The following is a 9,880-nucleotide window of genomic DNA, read 5'->3' on the forward strand; positions in this document are numbered from 1 at the left end:
ATTAATACAATAATTAATTGATAGCTAATTAATTAGGGAAAATGTGTCTTATACCAAATGTATGTATTATACTAAATTCCAATTCTATTTAGGATTCTATCACATGTCACATATGTGAGACACAAAACTTACAAAATACGCACAGCCACCAACTTTTAATAAAGTACATGTGCTATTTTGTTCCTTAATTAGAGTTGATATAAAAAGTACGCTTCTAGCTCCTTTTAGTTATGTAAGAATAAAAGAATTTATCATTACACTATTTTATTCATTAAGTAATAAGGATAAAAGATTCTGAGTATTCGACATGGTAGGATTAGAGATGGTCAAATATCAGTGAGACTCTTTTATCTAACATTATGAAATGAGTATTTCATAATCTAGATAACTTGAATGCTTGAAGTTGAATACACATACAATATTAGTAAGTATCATGTTCACACAATTAAATATAGATATACAATCATTGATAATTTGAGTTAACCTTAACCTCTAGTAATATCTTAAAAAAAATTAGTGTGCAAGTTCAATGTTGAACCAATAAAAACAAGAATGGCAGGAGTATATTTTTGTGAAATGCATGGCTTGTGAAAAGGCAATATAAATGGAATAACCGAATAAGGACAAAGGGTGCGAGCACAACATGGACGGTGGAAGAAACACACTTCATTTTGACATGTCCTACAGTTTTTCATTTTTTAGGAAAACGTATCTCCAATTTTTAATACTCCTATTTGAAAGATAAGATAAGAAATATTCTGAAGGTAGCCACAAGTCGAAGCCTTGAGGATGGCCACGGTCTTGGTCTATTCGAATTAGATTCTTGATTTTTGCATTCGTTCTTTTGGGCATATTACCGTCCGTGTTTATAATCATTTTGATGCAAAGACCCTATATTCTACTTTTATTAGCCAATTATATATTTAAATTATACTACATACTATTTTATACTGTTAACATCATTTTTATTTAATTCACATTAGCATTAGTTTTTTTTCTTTACCCATTAAATTTGATTCCGATACCTTAAAATCATTATTAATATCATTAATTAACTCAATTTGTACATGCTCTTTATAACTTTTAATATGACTAAAAGAGCATATTGAGATTTGATCTTTATATTATTAGTAAGTTTTACAAAGCCAATAAATTTTTTTAAGATATTATAGTCAAACTAAATAAATACAAAAATACTAAAATAGTGAAATTTTAAATCTTACAATATAAAAGTACGTATAGGGTTCTAAGTGCTCATATTTATTCGCACTATTATACTCTTTTATGATATACATGAAATGCATCTATTTTCATGATATGATAAATAAACTAAAATATGCATATAAGCATAAAGCATTAGTATTCTTAAATAAATTAATTCTAATTATTCCTTGTTATACCATTCATATTTTTTAAATCTCATTAGTATGCCAATTAGGCCAAGTTGGGACAAGGAAAGACTTCTTTCTTAGTGTTTCGTTTTCAACTTTTAAATCTAGTATACTACTAGCATGTTACTCGCATTATTATATTTAGATTCATCCTAAACTACTTATATATTTATATTTTAAAATAAAATAAGGATATTAATATATTAAAATTAATTAAATATTTAAACTTTTGAAGTGATCTCTAATATTTAAAAAATTAATTTAATTATATTAAAAAATTAATTTTAATTAGTATCAACAGTCTGTTTAACGCAATCAATAATATTTTTTACTACCTCCGTCCACCAAAATTTGTCTCATTTTTTCATTTTCGTCCGTCCTCCAAAATTTATCATATTTCACTTTTACCATTTTTTATAGTGAACCCATATTGTACAAACCAAGGATGGAGCCAGAAAATTATAATAAGAGGGGCAAAAATATTAACGTACAAATAAATAAATATAAAAATAATATAAATATATTAAAATAATATAGTATATTATTTTAGAGGAGGATAAGCCTACGTATATGTAAGGAGGGGCAAGTAAAATATATTTTTATCTAAATGAGAGGGGGCAGTTTAGTTAAATATGTATATATTTAAGTTTTATAATATATATATCTACATTACTATAGAAAAATGAGGTGGGGTATTTGCCCCTTTTCACTATACTATAGATCCGTCCTGGTACAAACTCATTCTTACTCAAATTTTTATTATAAAATTAATATATAAAAGTAGGATCCAGAATCTACTAACTTTTTTAATTCATTTCCATTACATTTCTTAAAACCCGTGCACGGTCAAAATGAGACAAATTTTAGTAGACGGAGGTAGTAATATATTAGAAATAAGCTAAATATATAAATCAAAACGATCAAACGAAGTCATATTCACGTAACATATCATTTCTATTTCTCACTAAACTTATATATTAATATTAAAATCTCAGTGATTATTTGTAATGTACAATGTGCCAGTTCAGTTTTCAAGATAACTTTTATCTTCTCCATTCACACTTTTAACTAAATCTTAGCTAAAAATTGTAGATTTAGGCCTGCTTCAGCCCATTTGAATGGACTCCTTTTCTCCTAATCTCATGACTAACCATTTCACCATATCCCCCTCCTACTAATTTGTCCATCTTGCTCTCCTCATTATTCTCCTCCCCACTCTATTCTACAACCATGCATGAGACTAATTTAATCCTATTCAAGATCTATTTTAGTGTAACGTTAACCGAACGGCCACAATGTGAAGTTGTGAACTCAAGTAACCATAAAAAAACGTCCATGTACACGGAAAATTGTATCATTATTCTCTGATAATATACTACGACAGCAAAACATGAGTCTTCAAATGCAGAAAAATAAAACCCAAAGTATTAGAAATCGAAATCAGGCATATCGCCCATGGCATCAGCATAGCCATCTGCATAGGCCGCCGATTCCCCAATATCAGACGCCATCTCTCCCACCAACAATCCTCCCAACAGTCCCGCCCCCAATCCCAGCCCTAATCCGCCCCCCATTCCCATCTTATTCTTCTTCGGCCTCTGCGCCTGCGTGTACCCGTACCCCATCGCCGGGGCAGCCTGGTACCCGTACCCGTACCCACTCGAAGTCGGATAAGCCCCATACCCGTACCCCGGATGCTGTGCGGGCGCGGGCGGGTAGGCATACTGCGGCGGCGGGGGATACGCCGTGACCGGCTCTTCCACGCGCTTGGGCTGCGGCTGGTGCCTGAATTTATCCCCAAATTTGTAGGAGAATTTCAGAGTTCCCTTGGGCTTGCCGGAGGGGGTGATCACCTGGTACTCGACGATTCGGTCGGCGGCGGCGGAGGAGTCGAGGTCGTGGATGGGGACGGTGACGGCGCCGACGTCCTTGTCGGGGCCGAAGGTGCTCCGAGTTCGGATCTGGAAGAGGAGGGAGAGGCCGGGCTTGGTGAGGTAGGGCTCGTCCACCACGAATTCCATGCGGTGGTTCCATTGAGGGGAGGTGCCGGAGTTCTTATCCACGGGGGTGCGCTGCCGCGATTGCGGGTACCCGGCGATGGAGACTTCCACGTACACGGACATCTTCGAGAAGTGGTTCACGTCCTTGAGGCCCTGCGCCGATTGTACGCTGATGTTTAACCGCCGGTATTCCATTGTTGCACCAGATTTTGATTAATTGAATCAGAATTAGGGATCCAAAATACTTTAGTTATGAATTGTGAATTTGAGTTGCAATTGGAGATTGCCGATGGGATATATATAGAAAAGGAACTCCATCACACCGACCTACACTTACTCCGTGTTGACGTCACAACTTCCGATATACTAGTATTTTGTGACATATCTAGAATATTGTTGGGCCTTCTAATGGTTAATACTCCCTTAATTTAATGCATAAAATAAGAATTTTTATTATTATTATTAGTAAAAATACCGGAAGGGATCCCCTGCAACAAACCTAAAACAAATCCTAAAACACACGTAGATACTTATTAAAATTGCTCATAATATTTATGAGTGTGTTTTACTTTCAAGGATCCAGAAGAGCTATATCCGGATCATGAATTCAAAGAATAGATGCTAAGTTAATTGAATTATCTCAACTCGTAATGTATTGCATCAATCAAGGATCTCTCTAGGCAACATGACTCTAAAAACAGCATAGTGATGATTCAAGCTTCTCTCTCCTTGCAATCTCCCAAAGCACCGTCGTTTGGGTTCAGGAAAGCATAGAACACTCGCCTGATTCTCTCATGCACAATCGCCATTGAACACCTGAAGTTACAGAATGGTCAAAAAAACTAAAGTGATCAAAGAAAGAAGAGTTAAAGCTATGTTGCACCCCCCCCCCCCCCCTACCCACCCATACGCATAAGAGATAGTGTGTGTAAGAGAGAGGCTATAGTAAGTAGAGAGAACTCACATAGCACACGGCTCCCAGACTAAGTAGATGTCGTAGCCAGTACACAGATAAGGTCTTGTAGGGTTATTTCTTGAACAATTCATGTTGCAACCGATATCTCGCTATTCTTTAACTGAAATAAATTACAGCATTTGAGCAAAGTCAAGAAATGTCCATAGAAAACATTAAGGTGGAGTAACTAGGATTCAGGTGGCTTTTCAGCCAAACTCAGCATCTGGTCATCTTCCACATATTGTAGGGTCCGACCCGATGCTTACATCTAATGTCTTCACCTTTTGCCTTTTTAAGGGAGAGCCGGTCGGGGTTAGCACTTTCTGATCTTCTTGAACAGAATCTGCCCCTCTGGTATTCATAGGAAAAAGATGCCCGTCTCTTGCAGCGGAAGTTTCAATTGCCACTACGGCTGTATGTCGTAAAGGATGCCAAGAATCCAAATCCGAATGCAATCAGTGCTCGAGCCATCCCAAGGATGTAAACAAGAGACTTCCATATACGATTGCTTTGCTTCATTGGATAGTAAATCATTTCCCATTTCATTAGAGCCACCCTGTGTAGTTGTTTCGTGATTTTGGGAACAGCATGACTCCTTGCTACTACCTTTAGCACCAGGATGCAAGACCTCATCACACGAGCTAGCAATAGTTTCTCCTGATAAATGATTCACTATAACAACAGCATTGACAAGCTGACAACAAAATTTAGCTTAAATTGATCAGAACTACACAAGGAAAACAAAAAAGAAGGAAATATGAGTAACAACTAATAAGGCCAATAAACAGTAGGTAGAGAAGACAAGGAGGATATGAAACACAGGCATATTACTTTGCAAATTGGCATAATAATTTAAGATTTAGGTATAAAAACTAGCAAGGACTTCCATCATTGACCATACGAGCTATGAAAAGGATTTTTTTACAGATAAAATCATAACAAGATATCCTAAAAAACCATACGATCACAGATTAGAACATACTGAAGCGCCGGATTTAGCAATGTGAACTGCATGTTTCATAAATTTGAGAACAGATAATGAATCCGACTCCAAAAATCCAGTTATGCCATCAATATTGCTGTTACATGAAGAAACTTAGAACTTCGCCTCATGTTAAAACACAATTAGTTGATATCTTTAATAACTTCCGAAGTAGGTGGATGGAAGGAAGTTGGCCACAACTTGCATTGTTCTTTCCATTCTTCTTTTGTTGTTGCAGCATATTTGCGTACCTAAACCAATCAGGGTTGGCAAAAAAATTTATGCAAAGAGGAACATATGTTTACAACCAAATGAGCTAGATAGAAACACGAGTATCAAGATATATAGCATAGCACTTTTAGAAAGTTGATTAACAATAGACAGTAGAGTGCAATGTAATCCAACTGCATCAGCATGCATTGCAGATTGTATTATGGTTTAAGATACATGGAATTGTTCAGACAGGAACGGGCATCGACAAAAATGATAAAAACGATGACCCACTTTTGTAGTGAAAGTACTCAACTGGTACGTATTCATAAGCCCCAGAACATCCTCTGGTATGTAGTTACACTCAGCATTGCTTTCAGGGTCCATGCATAAAACCACAAATAATTGACTCCTTCCTGTCAGGATAAATGTGCTGTCTTAGACCAAACATACTAATGTCTGTATAGAAGACCAGCAACTACCTCCATCAAGAAAAGTCTTTTTTATGCGCTTCATGGTGGGGGAGCTATATGATTTAGTTTTCTGTAACATAAATTTGAAATCCAAATAAACAACATATTGATATAGGGTTAAAATGACTAATGTATGAACAAAGCAGCACACCTGACTACAGTATTCGCATGCTTAGCATCAATTGCGGAAGCAAGTACATCCACTGCACAAACAGAATAAAAAAAATAAAGGCCAAGTGAACAAAGAAAACGATATAATCGTCGCAAATATTCCAACCAAAAAATAAAGAAACACAAAAATATATACCCGTAGCCGTAGGCTGGTGGTCTGGACGAATCGGAGGCTTTTCAGGAATGTGAACTATTTCCCAACAGTGTGATGGGCCTACTGCCTACAGTTTTTCCATCAGCACTGCCCTTCATCCTCATGCTCTGAGATTGAAACGTATACTATAATCTACAGAAAGCTTCAGCAGCAGCTGCTAATAAAAGTCGAGCAGGTTGGTCTTAGCAATTCAAAAACATTGTGCATACACTCTAATCTGCGAAGTCAAGCTACATTACACGAATAGTGCTGCTTCAGTAGCTCGAAAAATCATTTATACACTCTAATTTTGCAAGTCAGGCTACATTACATGAAAAATACTTCTTCAATAGCTCATGGATAATTCGAATTGAATACACTAGCTACAATACATGAATAATACAAGCTCCTAAAAATAACGGTTCTGCACTTCTACAGAAGGATCCAAACTGTAACACCCCACTTTTTCAAACCCTAATTTTCGGGTTATAAAATTTTTTTTGCATTAAATGCCTTAAATGCTATGATATGTGAATTATTTGATGAGTAATTAATTGCATAGTGTCTTTGTGACCTAATTGCGTATGAGAATTGAGATTGAGTTGAATAGTCAACTTGTTGAAATGTTGACGTGGCTATTGAATAGTCAAAGATGGGAAAATATGATGTGGCCGTTGAAAGGTCAATGCGTTGAGAAAAAGAAGAGAAAGTGAAGAAATGATTGACTTGGTGTGAATATTTGATGCGGAGAAATATAATTGTGGGTGAATTATTTTCCTAAGGGATGAGTGAGAATTAAATAGGAGCATTATTTAATCATGTGGAATTTTCGACCCTCCTATTTATTGGAAAGAAATCCTATTTTTTCTTGGATTTAATTATTGCTTGGGATAATTATCCGAATTTAATCCAAAGTCCGATTATTCCTTATTTGTTGGTGGAATTTTCGAAACCCCTAATATTTCTAGGAGATTTTCGAAATCTCCTATTTTGTGGAGGAAGGGATTATTTTTATATTATTTTATTTGATCCCTTATTTATTCTATTCCATGAATAAATATAAATATGCTAGAAAATATCCTAGCATATCTTGCCAAATCTAAGAAGATCTTACCATATCCTAATTAAAATAGGATTTAAATCAAATCCCTTTTGAGAATGGAAAAGAAGTCACGCCACTTTTCCTATTGTTTGGGGAGATTTAATTTTATATTCTTGCTCCGTGATATATTATTCTACCCCGTGAAATATTTGAATTTAATTATAGGCTAATTAAATAGCCTATAAATTTCGAATTCCCCATTCTTCTCAACCAAATTAACGCCACTCCCCTATTATCTCTCCCAAATCTTTTTATTGTGGGATATTATTCTTGACTCTATAAATAAGAGGAGAGAAAAATCAAAACCCTAGCTACAAAAATCGCCCCACTCTTGAAAACCGTTCCCCACTTCTCTCCCCACTCTCTCCAGTTTTCTTCAAGTTTTCTTCAAGATTTCTTCATCAATTGAGAAGAATTCAAGTTGGAGTTCAAGATTTTATTGAAGAATCAAGGCTATAACTTGTTTCTACCGATTGTTCTTTTGGAAAAGGTACTTTAATCTTTGATCTTCTCTTCTTCTACCGATTAATCGGTGTTCTTGAGTCCACATGCATTTAGATTGAGTGAAGGGGAATTAAATTGATGAATTTTGGGATATATGTGTGCAAGTGTGGGTGTGCGAGACCGTGTGTGTGTGTGCATGCCTCGGTTGGCGTGCACATGTGTGGTGATCGTATACGTGTGTTGTGTGTGTGGAACACTCATGCGTGACATGATTTAATGGTGAATTTGGAATTGTTCATTGAATAAAAATGATATGCCAAACATACTTTGATTTTGATTGATAATTTTGAAAGTAAACGATGGGAAAAAGGGAAATATGGGAGACATGCATGATTTGAGATCAATGATTGAAACTGATTTGTGATACGCCTAATTTAAAGGTGATACTTCGCGCTCTCAGCGTGATAAACGAGGAGAAGAGAATACTATCAAGCTAAGCCGACGAGGTGGGCTTTCTTTTAAAATAAGGACATTGTCCTAAACTGATATTGATGAGAATGAGATATGTGTTATCATGCCTTGATTTGTTTTGTCGTGCCTATCCCTCGTGGCTATGCCACTATTGATTTAATCGAATTCGGATCCTTGTAGAGCCGCAAACTCTACTTGGGTTAGTGTACACCAATGTTAGACCGAGTGCTGGCGTACGGGTCGGCCGGTCTAGTGACCTGGATTGCGGCCGCAGTCCTCGTCATGTAGAATGAGGATATGGTAAACGTCGATGAGAAAAATGGTTGCGCGACCGTGATATTTGATAAAGAAAATATTTTGGTGCCTCGGGTCTTTCTAAAGTTAAAACCCCGATGGACACTTGAGAATGTCATGATAACTATAATTGTGATAAAACTGTTTTCGGCAATGAGCCCACTGAGTATGATTATAAGTACTCAGCCCTGCATTTGTTTTCCCTATGTGCAGGTTGAGCGGTGGCGAGCGGGCGGCGGTGTTGAGTAGGAAATAATAAGATGATCTGTTGGTACTAAAAGTGTCGTTGTGTCTCCATACATGGCCTCACTTCTCTCTTGATCGCTTCCGCTATATTATGAAAAATTGTTATCTTTTGGTTGGGATGAAAACTTTTATTTCGTGGGAATATTTTGGATATGGAACACTTGAGAATATGTTGGAAACTTTGAAATCTTGCTATTTTGAGCATATTTGGTGATAGCCTTTTGTTGGATTTCTTGGCTAAGGCGTTATTCTTTTCCTACTTAATTGTTCATTAAATGCTTTGGTAAAATCCCTTTTAAAATGGAACCCTAGCCTATGATCTTTGATGCATTTATGTCCGCCTAGTTAACGATCGCCGCATTTATTATACCCTAGATGGGCGGGTCGTTACACAAACAAAGGCAAACAGTAACTAAAAATAGAATAGTTGTTTCAAGAAGTAGACGAAATAAAAAATGATAGCATCAGCTAAGACCATCTTTAATCATTTCCACAAAACTCAAACTCATTTTTGAGCATAAGTCACACCAAAAAGTAGTTTTACTCCAATCATTTATATCAAATTCAAAATTTACACTATTTTTGAGTTTTTATCTCACAAAATTTTTGCAGTAACGCTATATTTGGTGTTGTTTCAAAAAAACACCAAAAATGGGTTTGAGTTTGGTGCATGGTTGGATACACCAAAACTTATTTTTGGCATATGGTTGGAGATGGTCTATGGGAATCTCCAATCATCCCAAAACCCTAAATTTGCAGTTGAAAACACCTCCAACCATACACCAAAACCCATCCCAAAATGTCCTTTTTTCGTTTTTTAACAGTGTTACCCTAAAGATGGGGTAGCACAAACGCAAATTATTTCTGAAAATTGCAAATAAAGCCTCTTTTTGTGTATTTTCGAATAGAGGAAGGAGATATATTTGAACTTGTTTGATGATGAGATGAACAGAAACGTTACTCGAAGAAGAGTGATGTTTTTTTTAATTTTTATTTTTATTTTTATTT

The 9,880-nt window shown here is 36.0% G+C and overlaps 1 protein-coding gene and 1 pseudogene across 1 annotated transcript; both read right to left on the bottom strand.

The window, feature by feature from the left end:
* Positions 1 to 2,729: 2,729 nt before the first annotated feature.
* LOC125204076 (protein SRC2 homolog) lies at positions 2,730 to 3,671 on the bottom strand. The gene has a single exon (XM_048102623.2). It carries the CDS (start codon positions 3,584 to 3,586, stop codon positions 2,819 to 2,821), a length of 768 nt encoding a protein of 255 aa, XP_047958580.1. The 5' UTR covers positions 3,587 to 3,671; the 3' UTR covers positions 2,730 to 2,818.
* A 380-nt stretch (positions 3,672 to 4,051) lies between these two features.
* On the bottom strand, positions 4,052 to 6,434 carry LOC125206264 (tRNA-specific adenosine deaminase TAD3-like; annotated as a pseudogene).
* Between the last annotated feature and the right edge of the window lie 3,446 nt (positions 6,435 to 9,880).

Source organism: Salvia hispanica, chromosome 6 (genome assembly GCF_029641045.1).
Source record: "Salvia hispanica isolate PSC_SH4W2 chromosome 6, Shi_PSC_v1, whole genome shotgun sequence".
In the NCBI taxonomy this organism is placed as follows: domain Eukaryota; kingdom Viridiplantae; phylum Streptophyta; class Magnoliopsida; order Lamiales; family Lamiaceae; genus Salvia; species Salvia hispanica.

Bases quoted from the DNA above. Each gene is read 5' to 3' on its own strand.
- LOC125204076 (XM_048102623.2), bottom strand. From the start codon at position 3,586: ATGGAATACCGGCGGTTAAACATCAGCGTACAATCGGCGCAGGGCCTC.